This window comes from Sycon ciliatum, chromosome 6 (genome assembly GCF_964019385.1).
Source record: "Sycon ciliatum chromosome 6, ocSycCili1.1, whole genome shotgun sequence".
Taxonomy (NCBI): domain Eukaryota; kingdom Metazoa; phylum Porifera; class Calcarea; order Leucosolenida; family Sycettidae; genus Sycon; species Sycon ciliatum.
In genome coordinates this window covers 10138720-10160385 of record NC_088648.1, presented here as the reverse complement: position 1 = coordinate 10160385, position 21666 = coordinate 10138720, and the positions used below count along the sequence as shown (strand labels likewise).

At 55.7% G+C, this 21666-nt stretch overlaps 3 protein-coding genes and 1 pseudogene across 3 annotated transcripts in view; 2 read left to right on the top strand and 2 right to left on the bottom strand.

Moving 5' to 3' along the window:
• LOC135819339 (E3 ubiquitin-protein ligase TRIM45-like) overlaps window positions 1–21666 on the bottom strand; it is a 139600-nt gene that overhangs the window by 45563 nt on the left and 72371 nt on the right. The window lies entirely within an intron of this gene.
• LOC135819338 (leucine-rich repeat serine/threonine-protein kinase 1-like) overlaps window positions 1–21666 on the bottom strand; it is a 73297-nt gene that overhangs the window by 27113 nt on the left and 24518 nt on the right. The gene's annotated exons all lie outside the window — the stretch shown is intronic.
• Window positions 1366–3165, top strand: LOC135819011 (sex-determining region Y protein-like; the record flags this gene model as incomplete). The annotated part of the gene is made up of 2 exons (XM_065332161.1): window positions 1366–2228; window positions 2805–3165. Coding segments are annotated over 2 exons (1224 nt in total), but the record flags the coding sequence as incomplete, so codon positions are not given.
• Window positions 16417–16986, top strand: LOC135819009 (sex-determining region Y protein-like; annotated as a pseudogene).

The following is a 21666-nucleotide window of genomic DNA, read 5'->3' as shown; positions in this document are numbered from 1 at the left end:
CAGAATCAGCAGTAGCACCAGGAACACCAGCACCATCACCACCAACAGCAGCAACAGCAGCAAAAGCGACAACAGCGACAGGAGCAACAGATCCAACAACAGCAACAGAAACAAAAGCAGAAGCAACACCACCACCAACAACAAAACCACCACCAACAGCAGCGGCAAGAAACACCAGCATAGCGGCATTAGCACCAGCATCGGCAGCAGCAGTGTCAGGAGCACCAGCACCAAGAGCACCAGCTGCACCAGAAGTGCCAGCACCAGCAACAACAACTACAGCACCAACAACAGCAGCACCACCACCAACAGCAGCAACAGCAGCAACAGCAGCACCACCACCACCAACAGCAGCAACAGCAGCACCACCACCACCAACAGCAGCAACAGCAGCACCACCACCACCAACAGCAGCAACAGCAGCACCACCACCACCAACAGCAGCAACAGCAGCACCACCACCACCAACAGCAGCAACAGCAGCACCTCCACCACCAACAGCAGCAACAGCAGCACCACCACCACCAACAGCAGCAACAGCAGCAACAGCAGCAGCACCACCACCAACAGCAGCAACAGCAGCAACAGCAGCACCATCACCACCAACAGCAGCAACAGCAGCACCACCACCACCAACAGCAGCAACAGCAGCGCCACCACCACCAACAGCAGCAACAGCAGCAACAGCAGCACCACCACCACCAACAGCAGCAACAGCAGCACCACCACCACCAACAGCAGCAACAGCAGCACCACCACCACCAACAGCAGCAACAGCAGCACCACCACCACCAACAGCAGCAACAGCAGCACCACCACCACCAACAGCAGCAACAGCAGCACCACCACCACCAACAGCAGCAACAGCAGCACCACCACCACCAACAGCAGCAACAGCAGCACCACCACCACCAACAGCAGCAACAGCAGCAACAGCAGCAGCACCACCACCAACAGCAGCAACAGCAGCACCATCACCACCAACAGCAGCAACAGCAGCACCACCACCACCAACAGCAGCAACAGCAGCACCACCACCACCAACAGCAGCAACAGCAGCAACAGCAGCACCACCACCACCAACAGCAGCAACAGCAGCACCACCACCACCAACAGCAGCAACAGCAGCACCACCACCACCAACAGCAGCAACAGCAGCACCACCACCACCAACAGCAGCAACAGCAGCACCACCACCACCAACAGCAGCAACAGCAGCACCACCACCACCAACAGCAGCAACAGCAGCACCACCACCACCAACAGCAGCAACAGCAGCACCACCACCACCACCAACAGCAGCAACAGCAGCACCACCACCACCAACAGCAGCAACAGCAGCACCACCACCACCAACAGCAGCAACAGCAGCACCACCACCACCTACAGCAGCAACAGCAGCACCAACAGCAGCAACAGCAGCACCACCACCACCAACAGCAGCAACAGCAGCACCACCACCACCAACAGCAGCAACAGCAGCACCACCACCACCAACAGCAGCAACAGCAGCACCACCACCACCAACAGCAGCAACAGCAGCACCACCACCACCAACAGCAGCAACAGCAGCACCACCACCACCAACAGCAGCAACAGCAGCAACAGCAGCAGCACCACCACCAACAGCAGCAACAGCAGCAACAGCAGCACCATCACCACCAACAGCAGCAACAGCAGCACCACCACCACCAACAGCAGCAACAGCAGCGCCACCACCACCAACAGCAGCAACAGCAGCAACAGCAGCACCACCACCACCAACAGCAGCAACAGCAGCACCACCACCACCAACAGCAGCAACAGCAGCACCACCACCACCAACAGCAGCAACAGCAGCACCACCACCACCAACAGCAGCAACAGCAGCACCACCACCACCAACAGCAGCAACAGCAGCACCACCACCACCAACAGCAGCAACAGCAGCACCACCACCACCAACAGCAGCAACAGCAGCACCACCACCACCAACAGCAGCAACAGCAGCAACACCACCACCAACAGCAGCAACAGCAGCAACAGCAGCACCATCACCACCAACAGCAGCAACAGCAGCAACAGCAGCAGCACCACCACCAACAGCAGCAACAGCAGCAACAGCAGCACCACCACCACCAACAGCAGCAACAGCAGCAAAAGCAACAACAGCAGCGACAGAAGCAACACCAACAACAGCATCAGCACCATCAGGCAGCAACAACAACAACAGCAGAAATAGAACCAACACCACCAGCAGCAGCAGCAGTTGCACCACCACCACCACCACCACCACCACCACCACCACCACCACCACCACCACCACCACCACCACCGCCACCACCACCACCAACAGAACCAACAGCAGCAACATCAGCAACAACACCAGTAGCAGCATCAACAGCGGCAACAACAAAAGCAGCAAAAGTACCCCCACTGACAGCAGCAACCGCAGTAAATGCAGCAACAACAGGAGCAGGAGCACCAGCAGCAGCAACTACACCTCCAGCCTAACCAGCAGCATCAGCAGGTTCAGCAGCAGTAGCAGCAACAGCAGCGCAAACAGCAGCGCAAACACCATCTCAACCAGCAACACCACCGCCAACAACACCAGCAACATCAGCAACAGCGGCACTACCACCGCCAACAACAGCAACGAAATCAACAGCATTGTCAGCAGCAACAGCAACAAAATCAACAGCATTGTCAGCAGCAAAAGCAGCAAAATAGGAAACAGCAGCAAAGGCAGCACTAGCAGCAACAAAAGCAACAGAAACAACAGCGGCAGAAGAAACCTCCGACACTACCATCGCCACCACCACCAGCAACAGCAGAAACGCAACACCTCCGAGAACAACAGAAGCAACAGAAGCACCACCAACAGGAGCAGCAACAGCAGCATCACCACCACCATCAGCAGCAACAGCGGCAACAGCAGCGACACCACCACCAAAAGCAGGACCAGCAGGACCAGCAGCAACAGCAGCAACAGCAACAGCAGCATCACCACCACCAACAACAGGAACAGCGCAAAGAGCAGCAGCACCACCACAAACATTAGTAGCAGCTTCAACAGCAGGAAAAGCAGGAACAACAGCAACAGCGGCAACAGCAGCAGCAGCAGCACCACCACCACCACCAATATCAGCAGCAGCAGCAGCAGCAACAGCACCACCAATATCATAAGCAGCAGCAATGGCAGCATCACCACCACCAACACCAGGAACAGCAACAACAGCAGGAATAGCGGGAACAGCAGCATCACCACCACCAACAGCAGGAACAGCAACAACAGCAGCATCAACAGCAACAGCAGCAACAGCGGCAGAAGCAGCAAGCATCACCACCACCACCAACAACATCAGCAGCAGCAGCAACAGCAGCATCACCACTACCAACAACAGCAACAGCAGCATCACCACTACCAGCAGCAGGAATAGCGGCAACAGCAGCAGCACCACCACCACCGCCAACATCAGCAGCAGCAGCAACACCAGCATCACCACCAACAACAGCAAGACCAGCAGGAACAGTAGCAACAGCAGCAGCAGCAGCAGGAGCAGCAGCAGCCGCAGCAGGGGTACCAAGAGCAGCAGCAGCATCAACAGTGTCAGCAGCATTAGCAGCAACAGCAGCACCAACAGCAGCATCACCACCACCACCACCAACAGCAGGAAAAGCAGCAACACCACCACTAACATCAGCAGCAGCAGCAGCAACAGCAGCAGCATCACCACTACCAAGAGCAGCAACAGCGGCAACAGCAGCAATGGCACCACCGCAACCAACATCAGCAGCAGCAGGAACAGCAGCATCACCACCACCAACAGCAGGAACAGCAGGAACTGCAGCAACAGCAACTGCAGCAGCACCACCACCAACATCAGTAGCATCAACAGCAGCAACAGCAGCAACAGCAGCAACAGCAGCAACAGCAGCAACAGCACCACCAACAGCAGGAACAGAAACAACAGCGGCAACAGCAGCAGGACCGCCAGGCTACCACCAACATCAGCAGACCAAGCAGCAACAGCAGTCACCACCAATAGCAGGAACAGCAGGAAAAGCAGGAAAAGCAGCAACAGCGGCAACAGCAGCAGCACCACCAACACCAACATCAGCAGCAGCAGCAGCAGCAGCAGCAACAGCAGCATTTCCACCACCAACAGCAGCAACAGCGGCAAAAGCAGCATCACCACCACCACCAACATCAGTAGCGGCACCAGCAGCGGCACCACGACCACCACCAACATGAGCAGTAGCAGCAAGAGCAGCACCACCACCACCACCAATATCAGCAGCAGCAGCAGCAGCAGCAGCAACAGCACCACCAATATCATAAGCAGCAGCAATGGCAGCATCACCACCACCAACACCAGGAACACCAACAACAGCAGGAATAGCGGGAACAGCAACATCACCACCACCAACAGCAGGAACAGCAACAACAGCAGCATCAACAGCAACAGCAGCAACAGCGGCAGAAGCAGCAAGCATCACCACCACCACCAACAACATCAGCAGCAGCAGCAACAGCAGCATCACCACTACCAACAACAGCAACAGCAGCATCACCACTACCAGCAGCAGGAATAGCGGCAACAGCAGCAGCACCACCACCACCGCCAACATCAGCAGCAGCAGCAACACCAGCATCACTACCAACAACAGCAAGACCAGCAGGAACAGTAGCTACAGCAGCAGCAGCAGCAGGAGCAGCAGCAGCCGCAGCAGGGGTACCAAGAGCAGCAGCAGCATCAACAGTGTCAGCAGCATTAGCAGCAACAGCAGCACCAACAGCAGCATCACCACCACCACCAACAGCAGGAAAAGCAGCAACACCACCACTAACATCAGCAGCAGCAGCAGCAACAGCAGCAGCATCACCACTACCAAGAGCAGCAACAGCGGCAACAGCAGCAATGGCACCACCGCAACCAACATCAGCAGCAGCAGGAACAGCAGCATCACCACCAACAACAGCAGGAACAGCAGGAACTGCAGCAACAGCAACTGCAGCAGCACATCCACCACCCACATCAGCAGCAACAGCACCGTCACCAACACCAACAGCAGCAACAGCGGCAAAAGCAGCAGCAGCACCACCACCAAGATCAGCAGGAGCAGCAACAGCAGGAACAGCAGCAACAGCAGCAACAGCAGAAATAGCACAACCACCACCACCACCAATATCAGCAGCAGCAGCAGCAATAACAGCATCACCACCACCAACAGCAGGAACAGCAGGAACTGCAGCAACAGCAGCAGCAGCAGCACCACCACCACCGACAATACCAGAAGCAATAGCAGCATCACCACCAACAACAGCAGGAACATCATCAACAGCAGCAGCAGCACCAACACCACCGACATCAGCAGCACCAGCAACAGCAGCATCACCACCACTAACAGCAGGAACAGCAGCAACTGCGGCAACAGCAGCAGCACCACCACCACCGACAGCAGCAACAGTAGCAGCACCACCACCACCACCACCACCAACATCAGCCGCAACAGCAACAGCAGTATCGTCACCACCAAATGGAGGAACAGCAGCAACAGCAGCAAAAGCGGCAACAGCAGCAGCACCACCACCACCAACATCAGCAGTAGCAGCAGCAGCAACAGCAGCATCACCACCATCATTAGCAGGAACAGCAGCGAAAGCAGCAGCAGCACCACCACCAACATCAGTAGCATCAACAGCAGCAACAGCAGCAACAGCAGCAACAGCAGCAACAGCACCACCAACAGCAGGAACAGAAACAACAGCGGCAACAGCAGCAGGACCGCCAGGCTACCACCAACATCAGCAGACCAAGCAGCAACAGCAGTCACCACCAATAGCAGGAACAGCAGGATAAGCAGGAAAAGCAGCAACAGCGGCAACAGCAGCAGCACCACCAACACCAACATCAGCAGCAGCAGCAGCAGCAGCAACAGCAGCATTTCCACCACCAACAGCAGCAACAGCGGCAAAAGCAGCATCACCACCACCACCAACATCAGTAGCGGCACCAGCAGCGGCACCACGACCACCACCAACATGAGCAGTAGCAGCAAGAGCAGCATCACCACCACCAACAGCAGCAACAGCAGCAACGGCAGCAACAGCGGCAACAGCAGCACCACCACCAACAGCAGCAACAGCAGTAACAGCAGGAACAGCAGCAACAGCGGCAGCAGCACCACCAACACCAACATCAGCAGCAGCAGCAGCAGCAACAGGAGCATCTCCACCACCAACAGCAGCAACAGCGGCAAAACCATCACCACCACCACCAGCACCACCAATATCTGCAGGAGCGGCAACAGCAGCATCACCACCACCAACAGCAGCAACAGCAGCAACAGCGTAAACTAAAGCAACAGCAGCAGCAGCAGCACCACCACCACCACCAACAACAACAGCAATAGCTGCCTCACCACCACCAAAAGCAGCAACAGCGGCAACAGCAGCAGGACCACCGCCACCAACATAAGCATTAGCAGCGTCAGCAACAGCAGCATCACCACTACCAAGAGCAGCAACAGCGGCAACAGCAGCAATAGCACCACCGCCACTAACATCAGCAGCAGGAACAGCAGCATCACCACCACCAACAACAGGAACAGCGGCAACAGCAACTGCAGCAGCACATCCACCACCAACATCAGTAGCAACAGCAGCAACAGCAGCGTCACCAACACCAACAGCAGCAACAGCGGCAAAAGCAGCAGCAGCACCACCACCAACATCAGCAGCAATAGCTGTATCAATACCACCAACAGCAGCAAAAGCAGCAACAGCGGCAACAGCAACAGCAGCTGCAACAGCAACAGCAGCATCACCACTCACCAACAACAGGAACAGCATCAGCAACAGCAGGAACAGTGACAACACCAGCAGCACATCCACCACCAACATCAGCAGCAACAGCAGCAACAGCAGCATCACCAACACCAACAGCAGCAACAGCAGCAGCAGGAACAGCAATAAAAGCAGCACCAGCAGCAGCATCACCATAACCACCAAAATCAGCAACACCAGGATCACCACCACCAACAGCAGAAACTGAAGCAAAAGCAGCAGCACCACCACCACCAACAACAACAGCAATAGCTGTATCACTACCACCAACAGCAACAGCAGAAAAGCAGCAACAGCGGCAACAGCAACAGCACCTGCAGCAGCAACAGCAGCATCACCACCACCAACAGCAGCAACAGCAGCAACAGCAGGAACAGCGGCAACAGCAGCAACAGCACATCCACCACCCACATCAGCAGCAACAGCAGCAACAGCAGCATCACCAACACCAACAGCAGCAGCAGCGGCAAAAGCAGCAGCACCACCACCACCAATATCAGCAGTAGCAGCAGCAGCAACAGCAGGAACAGCAGCAACAGCGGCAACAGCACCAGCACCATCACCAACACCAATAGCAGCATCACCACCACCAACATCAGGAACAGCAATAAAAGCAGCAACAGCGGCAACAGCAGCAGCATCACCATAACCACCAAAATCAGCAACATGAGGATCACCACCACCAACAGCAGAAACTAAATCAACAGCAGCAACACCACCGACACCACCACCAACAAGAACAGCAATAGCTGCATCACCACCAACAGCAGGAACAGCAGCAACAGCAGCAGCAACACCACCACCACCACCACCACCACCAACATCAGCACCAGCAGGAACAGCAGCATCACCACCACCAACAGCAGGAACACCAGCAACGGCGGCAACAGCAGCAGCACTACCAGACTACCACCAACATCAGCAGACCAAGCAGCAACAGCATCGCCACCACCAATAGCACGAACAGCAGCAACAGCGGCAACAGCAAGAGCAGCAGCATCACCACCAACATCAGCAGCAGCTAGCCACAGCAGCATCACCACCACCAACAGCAGCGACAGCAGCAACAGCAGCAGCACCACCAACACAAACATCAGCAGCTGCAGCAGCAACAGCAGCATCTCCACCACCACTGTGACAGCAGCAACAGCGGCAAAAGCAGCAGCGCCACCACCACCAACATCAGTAGCAGCAACAGCAGCAACAGCGGCAACAGCAGCAACAGTACCACTCCACCAACAACATCAGCCGCAACAGCATCAGCAGTATCGCCGCCAACAAATGGAGGAACAGCAGCAACAGCAGCAAAAGCGGCAACAGCAGCAGCACCACCAACATCAGCAGTAGCAGCAACTGCAGGAACAGCAGCATCACCATCACCAACAGCAGAAACATCAGCAAAAGCAGCAGCAGCACCACCACCAACATCACCACCACCAACAGCAGGAACAGCAGCAGCACCACCAGCCTACCACCAACATCATCAGCAGCAGCAGCAACAGCATCGCCACCACCAATAGCAGCAACATCAGACACAGCAGCAACAGCGGCAACAGCAGCAGCACATACAACGCCAATATCAGCAGCAGCAGCATCTCCACCACCAACAGCAGCAACAGCGGCAAAAGCAGCAGCACCACCACCACCAACATCAGTAGCAGCAACAGCAGCAACAGCGGCAACAGCAGCAACAGCAGCAACAGCAGCAGCACCACTACCACCACCAACATGAGCAGTAGCAGCAACAGCAGCATCACCACCACCAATAGCAGCAACAGCAGCAACAGCAGCATTTCAACCACCACTGTGACAGCAGCAACCGCGGCAAAAGCAGCAGCGCCACCACCACCAACATCAGTAGCAGCAACAACAGCAACAGCGGCAACAGCACCACTCCACCACCAACACCAGCCGCAACAGCAGTATCGCCACCACCAACTGGAGGAACAGCAGCAACAGCAGCAAAAGCGGCAACAACAGCAGCAGCACCACCACCAACATCACCAGCAGCAGCAGCAGCAACCGCACCATCACCACCACCAACAGCAGGAACAGCAGCAAAATCAGCAGCAGCATCACCACCACCAACATCAGTAGCAGCAACAGCAGAAACAGCGGCAACAGCAGCAACAGCAGCAGCACCACCAACATCACCACCACCAACAGCAGGAACAGCAGCAACAGCTGCAACAGCAGCAGCACCACCAGCCTACCACCAACATCATCATCAGCAACACTGAGCAACAGCATCGCCACCACCAATAGCAGGAACAGCACCACCACCAACATCAGTAGCAGCACCACCACCAACAGCAGCAACAGCAGCAACAGCAGCAACAGCAGCAACAGCAGCAGCACCACCAACACCAACATCATCATCAGCAGCAGCAACAGCATCGCCACCACCAATAGCAGGAACAGCAGGAACAGCAGCAACAGCAACAGCAGCATCACCAACACCAACAGCAGCAGCAGCAGCAGCAAAAGCAGCAGCACCACCACCACCAATATCAGCAGTAGCAGCAGCAGCAACAGCAGCAGCAACACCACCACCACCACCAACATCAGCACCAGCAGGAACAGCAGCATCACCACCACCGACAGCAGGAACAGCAGCAACAGCGGCAACAGCAGCAGCACTACCAGACTCCCACCAACATCAGCAGACCAAGCAGCAACAGCGTCGCCACCACCAATAGCAGGAACAGCAGCAACAGCGGCAACCGCAAGAGCAGCAGCACCACCACCAGCATCAGCAGCACCAGCCACAAAAGCATCACCACCACCAACAGCAGCAACAGCAGCAACAGCAGCAACAGCAGCAACAGCAGAAACAGCAGCAACAGCACCACTCCACCACCAACATCAGTCGAAACAGCAACAGCAGTATCACCGCCAACAAATGGAGGAACAGCCGCAACAGCAGCAAAAGCGGCGACAGCAGCAGCATCACCACCATCAACATCAGCAGTAGTAGCAGCAGCAGCGTTACCTACACGAACAGCAGGAACAGCAAAAACAGCAGCAACAGCACCACTCCACCACCCACATCAGCCGCAACAGCATCACCAGTATCGCCGCCAACAAATGGAGGAACAGCAGCAACAGCAGCAAAAGCGGCAACAGCAGCAGCACCACCACCACCAACATCAGCAGTAGCAGCAGCAGCAACAGCAGCAGCAGCACCACCACCAACATCAGCAGTAGCAGCAGCAGCAGGAACAGCAGCATCACCACCACCAACAGCAGGAACATCAGCAAAAGCAGCAGCAGCACCTCCACCAACATCACCACCACCAACAGCATGAACAGCAGCAACAGCTGCAACAGCAGCAGCACCACCAGCCTACCACCAACATCATCATCAGCAGCAGCAACAGCATCGCTACCACCAATAGCAAGAACAGCAGCAACAGCAGCAACAGCGGCAACAGCAACAGGAGCAGCACCACCACCAACATCAGCAGCAGCAGACACAGCAGCATCACCACCACCAACAGCAGCAACAGCGTCAACAGCAGCAGCACATAAAACACCAATATCAGGAGCAGCAGCAGCAACAGCAGCATCTCCACCACCAACAGCAGCAACAGCGGCAAAAGCAGCAGCACCACCACATCCAACATCAGTAGCAGCAACAGCAGCAACAGTGGCAACAGCAGCAGCACCACTACCACTACCAACATTAGCAGTAGCAGCAACAGCAGCATCACCACCACCAACAGCAGCAACAGCAGCAACAGCAGCATCTCAACTACCACTGTGACAGCAGCAACAGCGGCAAAAGCAGCAGCGCCACCACCACCAACACCAGCAGCAGCAACAGCACCACTCCACCACAAACATCAGCCGCAACAGCAACAGCATCGCCACCACCAACTGAAGGAACAGCAGCAACAGCAGCAAAAGCGGCAAAAGCAGCAGCAGCACGACCACCAACATGACCATCAGCAGCAGCAGCAACAGCAGAGATCACCACCACCAACAGCAGGAACATCAGCAAAATCAGCAGCAGCATCACCACCAACATCAGTAGCAGCAACAGCAGCAACAGCAGGAACAGCAGCAACAGCAGCAGCACCACCAACACCAACATCATCATCATCATCAGCAGCAGCAGCAGGAATAGCAGCATCTCCACCACCAACAGCAGCAACAGCGGCAAAGCAACAGCACCACCACCACCACCAACATCAGTAGCAGCAACAGCAGCAACAGCAGCAGCACCACTACCACCACCAAAATTAGCAGTAGCAGCAACAGCAGCATAACCACCACCAACAGCAGCAACAGCACCACCACCACCAATATCAGCAACAGCAGCAACAGCTGCATCACCACCACTAACAGGAGGAACAGAGACAACAGCAGGAATAGCGTCAACAGCAGCAGCACCAACACCACCGACATCAGCAGACCAGGAACAGCAGCATCACCACCACTAACAGCAGGAACAGCAGCAACAGCAGCAGTACCACTACCACCACCAACATCAGCAGTAGCAGCAACAGCAGCATCACCACCACCAACAGCAGGAACAGCAGCAACAGCAGCAACAGCAGCATCTTCACCACCACTGTGACAGCAGCAACAGCGGCAAAAGCAGCAGCGCCACCACCACCAACATCAGTAGCAGCAACAACAGCAACAGCGGCAACAGCAGCAACAGCACCACTCCACCACCAACATCAGCCGCAAAAGCAACAGCAGTATCGCCACCACTAAATGGAGGAACAGCAGCAAAAGCGGCAACAGCAGCAGCACCACCACCACCAACATCAGCAGCAGCAACAGCAGCATCACCACCACTAATAGCAGGAACAGCAGCGAAAGCAGCAGCACCACCACCACCAACATCAGTAGCATCAACAGCAGCAACAGCAGGAACAGCAACAACAGCGGCAACAGCAGCAGGACCGCCAGGCTACCACCAACATCAGCAGACCAAGCAGCAACAGCATCGTCACCACCAATAGCAGGAACAGCAGGAAAAGCAGGAAAAGCAGCAACAGCGGCAACAGCAGCAGCACCACCAACACCAACATCAGCAGCAGCAGCAGCAGCAACAGCAGCATTTCCACCACCAACAGCAGCAACCGCGGCAAAAGCAGCATCACCACCACCACCAACATCAGTAGCGACACCAGCAGCAGCTCCACGACAACCACCAACATCAGCTAGCAGCAAGAGCAGCATCACCACCACCAACAGCAGCAACAGCAGCAACGGCAGCAACAGCACCACCACCAACAGCAGTAACAGAGTAACAGCAGGAACAGCAGCAACAGCGGCAAAAGCAGCAGCACCACCACCACCAACATCAGCAGTAGCAGTAAGAGCAGCATCACCACCACCAACAGCAGCAACAGCAGCAACAGCAGGAATAGCAGCAACAGCAGCAGCAGCACCACCACCACCACCGACTTCAGCAGCAGCAGCAACAGCATCATCACCACCACTGACGGCAGGAACAGCAGCAGCAGCAGCAGGAACAGCACCATCAACACCACTAACCGCAGGAACAGCAGCAATAGCGGCAACAGCAGCAGCAGCACCTGCACCACCACCATCAGCAGCAGCAGCAACAGGAGCATCACCAAGAACAGAAACATCAGCAACAGCAGGAACAGCGGCAACAGCAACAGCAGCAGCAACAGCAGCAACAGCATGGCAAAAGCAGCAGCACCACCACCAACAACATGAGCAGCAACAGAAGCAGGAACAGCAGCAACAGCACCACCACCACCACCACCATCATCACCAATATCAGCAGCAACAGCCGCATCACCACCAACAGCAGAAACTGAAGCAACAGCAGCAGCTGCATCACCACCACCAACAGCAGCAACAGCAGCAACAGCAAGATCACCACCACCAACAGCGTAAACTGAAGCAACAGCAGCAGCACCAGCAGCACCACCACCAACAACAACAGCAATAGCTGCCTCACCACCACCAAAAGGAGCAACAGCAGCAACAGCAGCAGGACCACCGCCACCAACATCAGCAGTAGCAGCATCAGCAACAGCAGCATCACCACTACCAAGAGCAGCAACAGCGGCAACAGCAGCAATAGCACCAGCGCCACCAACATCGGCGGCAACAGCAGCAGCAGCAGCAACACCATCAACATCAGCCGCAACAGCAACAGCAGTATCGCCACAACCAAATGGAGGAACAGCAGCAACAGCAGCAGAACCACCGCCACCAACATCAGCAGTAGCAGACTCAGCAACAGCAGCATCACCACCACCAACAGCAGGAACAGCAGCAAAAGCAGCAGCAGCACCACCACCAACAACAGTAGCAGCAACAGCAGGAACAGTGGCAACAGCAGCAACAGCACCACCAACAGCAGGAACAGCAGCAAAAGCGGCAACAGCAGCACCACCACCACGCTGCCACCACCATCATCATCGGCAGCAGCAACAGCATCGCCACCGCCAATAGCAGGAACAGCAGCAACAGCGACAGCAGCAGCACCACCATCAACATCAGCAGCAGCAGCCACAGAAGCATCACCACCACCAACAGCAGCAACAGCAGCCACAGCAGCAACAGCGGCAACTGCAGCAGCACCACCAACACCAACTTCAGCAGCAACAGCAGCATCACCAACACCGACAGCAACAACAGCGGCAAAAGGAGCAGCACCACCACCACCAACATCACTAGCAGCAACAGCGGCAACAGCAGCAGCACCACTACCACCACCAACATCAGCAGTAGCAGCAACACCAGCATCACCAACACCAACAGCAGGAACAGCAACAACAGCAGAAACAGCGGCAACAGTAGCAGCATTACCATAACCACCAAAATCAGCAACACCAGGATCACCACCACCAACAGCAGAAACTGAAGCAACAGCAGCAGCTGCATCACCACCATCAACAGCAGCAACAGCAGGATCACCACCATCAACAGCAGAAACTGAAGGAACAGCACCAGCACCATCACCACCACCACCACCAACAACAGCAATAGCTGTATCACCACCACCAACAGCAGCAAAACCAACAACAGCGGCAACAGCAACAGCAGCATCACCACCACCAACAACAGGAACAGCAGCAGCAACAGCAGGAACAGTGACAACACCAGCAGCACATCCACCACCAACATCAGCAGCAACAGCAGCAACAGCAGCAACAGCAGCATCACCAACACCTACAGCAGCAACAGCAGCAGCACCACCACCACCACCAGCAGCATCACCACCACCAACAGCAGGAACAGTAATAAAAGCACTAACAGCCGCGCTGAGCAACAGCAGCAGCACCACCTCCACCACCAGCAGCAGGAACAGCAATAAAAGCAGCAACAGCGGCAACAGCAGCAGCATTACCATAACCACCAAAATCAGCAACACCAGGATCACCACCACCAACAGCAGAAACTGAAGCAACAGCAGCAGCACCATCACCACCAACAACAACAGCAATAGCTGTATCACTACCACCAACAGCAGGAACAGCGGCAACAGCAGCACCAGCACATCCACCACCAACATCAGCAGCAACAGCAGCAACAGCAGCATCACCAACACCAACAGCAGCAGCAGAAGCTGCCAAAGCAGCAGCACCACCACCACCAATATCAGCAGTAGCAGCAGCAGCAACAGCAGCAACAGCAGCAGCAGCACCACCACCACCACCGCCAATAGCAGCATCACCACAACCAACATCAGGAACAGCAATAAAAGCAGCAACAGCGGCAATAGCAGCAGCATCACCATAACCACCAAAATCAGCAACACGAGGATCACCACCACCAACAGCAGAAACTAAATCAACAGCAGCAGCACCACCGACACCACCAGCAACAATAGCTGCAGCAGCAACAGCAGCATCACCACCACCAACAGCAGGAACAGTAGCAGCAACAGCAGGAACAGCGGCAACAGCAACAGCAGCAACACATCCACCACCAATTTCAGCAGCAGCAACAGCAGCATCACCAACACCAACACCAATATCAGCAGGTTTGGCAACAGCAGCATCACCACCACCAACAACAGCAAAAGCAACAACAGCAGCAACAGCAGCAGCAGCACCATAACCGCCAACACAAGCAACAGCAGTATCACCACCACCAACAGCAGAAACTGCAGCAACAGCAGCAGCATCACCATCACCAACACCAACATCAGCAGCAATAGCAGCATCACCACCCCCAACAGCCCGAACAGCAACAATAGCAGCATCACCACCACCAACGGCAGCAACAGGACCACCAGCACCAACAGCAGAAACAGCGGCAACAGCGGCAACAGCAGCAGCAGCAGCAGCAGCAGCACCAAAACCACCAACATCTCAAGCAGCAGCAACAGCAGCAGCATCACCACCAACAGCAGGAACTGCAGCAACACCAGCAGCAGCAGCACCACCACCACCACCAACATCAGCAGCAATAGCAGCATCACCACCACCAACAGCAGGAACAGCAGCAACAGCAGCAACAGCTGCAACAGCAGCAACAGCGGGAAGCAGCAGCACCACCACCACCAACATCAGCCGCAACAGCAACAGCAGTATCGCCTCCACCAACTGGAGGAACAGCAGCAAAAGCGGCAACAGCAGCAGCACCATCACCACCAACATCAGCAGCAGCAGCAGCACCATCTCCCACCAATATCAGCAGCAACAGCACCATCACCACCAACAGCAGGAACAGCAGGAACACCAGCAACAGCAGCAGCACCACCGACACCACCACAAACAAGAACAGCAATAGCTGCAACACCACCAACAAAAGCGGCAACAGCGGCAACAGCAGCAGCGCCACCACCAACAACATCAGCAGCAGCAGCAACAGCAACAGCAACACCACCACCACCATCAACATCAGCAGCAGCAGAAACAGCGGCAACAGCTACAGCAGGAACACATCCAACACCAACAGCAGCAACAGCAGCATTCCCAACACCAACAGCAGCAACAGCGGCAAAAGTAGCAGCACCACTACCACCAACATCCGCAGCAGCAGCAACATCAGCAGCAGCAGCAACAGCAGCAACAGAGGCAACAGCAGCAGCAGCACCACAACCACCTCCAACATCAGCAGCAAAAGCAGCAGCATCACCACCACCAACGGCAGCAACAGGACCACCAGCACCAACAGCAGCAACAGCGGCAACAGCAGCAGCAGCAGCAGCAGCACCAAAACCACCAACATCTCAAGCAGCAGCAACAGCAGCAGCATCACCACCAACAGCAGGAACTGCAGCAACAGCAGCAGCAGCACCACCACCACCACCAACATCAGCAGCAATAGCAGCATCACCACCACCAACAGCAGGAACAGCAGCAACAGCAGCAACAGCGGGAAGCAGCAGCAGCACCACCACCAACATCAGCCGCAACAGCAACAGCAGTATCGCCACCACCGACTGGAGGAACAGCAGCAAAAGCGGCAACAGCAGCAGCACCATCACCACCAACATCAGCAGCAGCAGCAGCACCATCTCCCACCAATATCAGCAGCAACAGCACCATCACCACCAACAGCAGGAACACCAGCAACAGCAGCAGCATCACCGACACCACCACAAACAAGAACAGCAATAGCTGCAACACCACCAACAAAAGCAGCAACAGCGGCAACAGCAGCAGCGCCACCCCCAACAACATCAGCAGCAGCAGCAACAGCAACAGCAACACCGCCACCACCACCAACATCAGCAGCAGCAGGAACAGCGGCAACAGCTACAGCAGGAACACATCCAACACCAACAGCAGCAACAGCAGCATCACCAACACCAACAGCAGCAACAGCGGCAAAAGTAGCAGCACCACTACCACCAACATCAGCAGCAGCAGCAACATCAGCAGCAGCAGCAACAGCAGCAACAGCGGCAACAGCAGCAGCAGCACCACAACCACCACCAACATCAGCAGCAAAAGCAGCAGCATCACCACCACCAACGGCAGCAACAGGACCACCAGCACCAACAGCAGCAACAGCGGCAACAGCAGCAGCAGCAGCAGCACCAAAACCACCAACATCTCAAGCAGCAGCAACAGCAGCAGCATCACCACCAACAGCAGGAACTGCAGCAACAGCAGCAGCAGCACCACCACCACCACCAACATCAGCAGCTATAGCAGCATCACCACCACCAACAGCAGGAACAGCAGCAACAGCAGCAACAGCTGCAACAGCAGCAACAGCGGGAAGCAGCAGCAGCACCACCACCAACATCAGCCGCAACAGCAACAGCAGGAACAGCAGCAACAGCAGCAACAGCTGCAACAGCAGCAACAGCGGGAAGCAGCAGCAGCACCACCACCAACATCAGCCGCAACAGCAACAGCAGTATCGCCACCACCAACTGGAGGAACAGCAGCAAAAGCGGCAACAGCAGCAGCACCATCACCACCAACATCAGCAGCAGCAGCAGCACCATCTCCCACCAATATCAGCAGCAACAGCACCATCACCACCAACAGCAGGAACAGCAGGAACACCAGCAACAGCAGCAGCACCACCGACACCACCACAAACAAGAACAGCAATAGCTGCAACACCACCAACAAAAGCAGCAACAGCGGCAACAGCAGCAGCGCCACCACCAACAACATCAGGAGCAGCAGCAACAGCAACAGCAACAGCAACACCACCACCACCACCAACATCAGCAGCAGCAGGAACAGCGGCAACAGCTACAGCAGGAACACATCCAACACCAACAGCAGCAACAGCAGCATCACCAACACCAACAGCAGCAACAGCGGCAAAAGTAGCAGCACCACTACCACCAACATCAGCAGCAGCAGCAGCAACAGCAGCAACAGCGGCAACAGCAGCAGCAGCACCACAACCACCACCAACATCAGCAGCAAAAGCAGCAGCATCACCACCACCAACGGCAGCAACAGGACCACCAGCACCAACAGCAGCAACAGCAGCAACAACAGCAACAGCAGCAACAGCAGCAGCACTACCAACACAAACATCAGCAGCAGCAGCAGCAACAGCAGCATCTCCACCACCACTGTGACAGCGGCAACAGCGGCAAAAGCAGCAGTGCCACCACCACCAACATCAGTCGCAGCAACAACGGCAACAGCGGCAACAGCAACAACAGCACCACTCCACGACCAACATCAGCCGCAACAGCAACAGCAGTATCGCCACCGCCAAATGGAGGAACAGCAGCAACAGCAGCAGCAGCACCACCGCCAACATCAGCTGTAGCAGCAGCAGCATTAGCTACACGAACATCAGGAACAGCAGCAAAAGCAGGAGCAGCACCACCACCAACATCAGTAGCAGCAACAGCAGCGGAACAACAGGAACAGCGGCAACAGCAGCAAAAGCTCCACAAACAGCAGAAACAGCAGCAACAGCGGCAACAGCAGCAGCACCACCAGCCTTCTACCAACATCATTATCAGCAGCAGCAACAGCATCGTCATCACCAATTGCAGGAACACCAGGAACAGCAGCAACAGCGGCAACAGCAACAGCAGCACCACCACCACCACCATCAGCAGCACCAGCCACAATAGCATCACCTTCACCAACAGCAGCAACAGCAGCAGCAACAGCATCACCACCACCAACAGCAGCAACAGCAGCAACAGCAACAGCAGCAACAGCAGCAACAGCAACAACAGCAGCAACAGCACCACTCCACCACCAACATCAGCCGCAACAGCATAAGCAGTATCGCCGCCAACAAATGGAGGAACAGCAGCAACAGCTGCAAAAGCGTCAATAGCAGCAGCAGCACCACCACCAACATCAGCAGTAGCAGCAGCAGCAGGAACAGCAGCTTCACCACCACCACCAACAGCAGGAACATCAGCAAAAGCAGCAGCAGCACCACCACCAACATCACCACCACCAACAGCAGGAACAGCAGCAACAGTGGCAACAGCAGCAGCACCACCAGCCTACCACCAACATCATCAGCAGCAGCAGCAACAGCATCGCTACCACCAATAGAAGGAACAGCAGGAACAGCAACAGGAGCAGCACCACCACTAATATCAGCAGCAGCAGACACAGCAGCATCACCACCACCAACAGCAGACACAGCAGCAACAGCAGCAACAGCAGCAGCACATACAACACCAATACAAGCAGCAGCAGCAGCAGCAACAGCAGCATCTCCACCACCAACAGCAGCAACAGCGGCAAAAGCAGCAGCAGCACCACCACCAACATCAGTAGCAGCAACAGCGGCAACAGCAGCAAAAGCGGCAACAGCAGCAGCACCACCACCACCAACATCACCAGTAGCAGCAGCAACAGCAGCATTACCACCACCAACAGCAGGAACAGCAGCAACAGCGGCAACAGCAGGAACAGCACCAACAGCAGCAGCACCACTACCACCACCAACATCAGCAGTAGCAGCAACAGCAGCATCACCACCACCAACAGCAGGAACAGCAGCAACAGCAGCAACAGCAGCATCTTCACCACCACTGTTACAGCAGCAACAGCGGCAAAAGCAGCAGCGCCACCACCACCAACATCAGTAGCAGCAACAACAGCAACAGCGGCAACAGCAGCAACAGCACCACTCCACCACCAACATCAGCCGCAACAGCAACAGCAGTATCGCCACCACCAACTGGAGGAACAGCAGCAACAGCAGCAAAAGCGGCAACAGCAGCAGCAGCACCACCACCAACATCACCAGTAGCAGCAGCAGCAACAGCAGCATCACCACCACCAACAGCAGCAAAAGCAGCAGGAGCATCACCACCAATGTCAGTAGCAGCAACAGCAGCAAAAGCAGCAATAGCAGGAACAGCGGCAACAGCAGCAACAGCAGCAACAGCAGCAGCACCACCAGCCTACCACCAACATCATCAGCAGCAGCAGCAACAGCATCGCCACCACCAATAGCAGGAACAGCGGCAACAGCAACAGCAGCAGCAGCACCACCAACAGCAGCAACAGCAGCAACAGCGGCAAAAGCAGCAGCAGCACCACCAACACCAACATCAGCAGCATCAGCAGCAGGAACAGCAGCATCTCCACCACCAACAGCAGCAACAGCGGCAAAGCAACAGCACCACCACCACCAACATCAGTAGCAGCAACAGCAGCAACAGCGGCAACAGCAGCAGCACCACTACCACCACCAACATCAGCAGTAGCAGCAACAGAAGCTTCACCACCACCAACAGCAGGAACAGCAGCAACAGCAGCCACAGCAGCAGCAGCAGCACCACCACCACCAATATCAGCATCACTATCAATAATAGCAGCATCACCACCACCAACAGCAGGAACAGCAACAACACCAGAAACAGCGGCAACAGCAGCAGCATCACCATAACCACCAAAATCAGCAACAGCAGGATCACCACTACCAACAGCAGAAACTGAAGCAACAGCAGCAGCAGCACCACCACCACTACCACCAACAACAACAACAGCAATAGCTGCATCACCACCACCAACAGCAGAAACAGCAGCAACGGCAGCAACGGCAGCAACGGCAGCAAAAGCAGGAACAGCGGCAACAGCAGAGCACTACCACCACCGATATCAGCAGCAGCAGCACCAGCAGCAGCATCACCACCACTGACAGCAGGAACAGCGGCAACAGCAGAGCACTACCACCACCGATATCAGCAGCAGCAGCAGCAACAGGAGCATCACCACCACCAACAACAGGAACAGCAGCAACAGCAGGAACAGCGGCAACAGCAACAGCAGCAGTACATCCACCAACATCAGCAGCAACAGCAGCATCACCAACGCCAACAGCAGCAACAGCGGCAAAACCATCACCACCACCACCACCAATATCTGCAGGAGCGGCAAAAGCAGCATCACCACCACCAAAAGCAGGAACAGCAACAACAGCAGCAACAGCGGCAACAGCAGCAGCAGCACCATAACAACCAACTGTGACATCAGCAACAGAAGGATCACCACCACCAAAAGCATAAACTGCAGCAACAGCGGCAACAGCAGCAGCACACCCACCACCAACATCAGCAGTAGCAGCAACAGCAGCATCACCACCACCAACAGCAGGACCAGCAGCAACAGCAGCAACAGCAGCAACACCATCAGCAGCAGCAGCAGCACCACCACCACCACCACCAATATCAGCAGCAGCAGCAGCAGCTGCATCACCACCTTCAACAGGAGGAACAGTCACAACAGCAGGAATAGCAGCAACAGCAGCAGGACCACCACCACCGACATCAGCAGCAGCAGCAACAGCAGCATCACCACCACCAAATGGAGGAACAGCAGCAACAGCAGCACCAACATCAGCAGTAGCAGCAGCAGCAACAGCAGCATCACCAACACCAACAGCAGGAACAGCAGCAAAAGCAGCAGCAGCACCACCACCAACATCAGTAGCAGCAACAGCAGCAACAGCGGCAACAGAAGCAACACCACCAGGCTACCACCAACATCAGCAGAAGCAGCAGCAACAGCATCGCCACCAATACCAGGAACAGCAGGAACAGCAGGAACAGCGGAAGCAGCAACAGCAGCAGCACATCCACCACCAACAACATCAGCAGCAACAGCGGCAACAGCAGCAGCAGCACCACCACCAACAGCAGCAACAGCGGCAAAAGAAGCAGCAGCACCACCACCAACATCAGTAGCAGCAACAGGAGCAACAGGGGCAACAGCAGCTACAGCACGACTCCACCACCAACATCAGCAGCAGCAGGAACAGCAGCATCACCACCACCAACAGCAGAGACAGCAGAAACACTAGCAACAGCAGCAGCACCACCACCACCAACATCAGCAGCAGGAGCCACAGCAGCATCACCACCACCAACAGCAGCAACAGCAGCATCACCACCACCACCATCAACATCAGCAGCAGTAGCAGCAGCA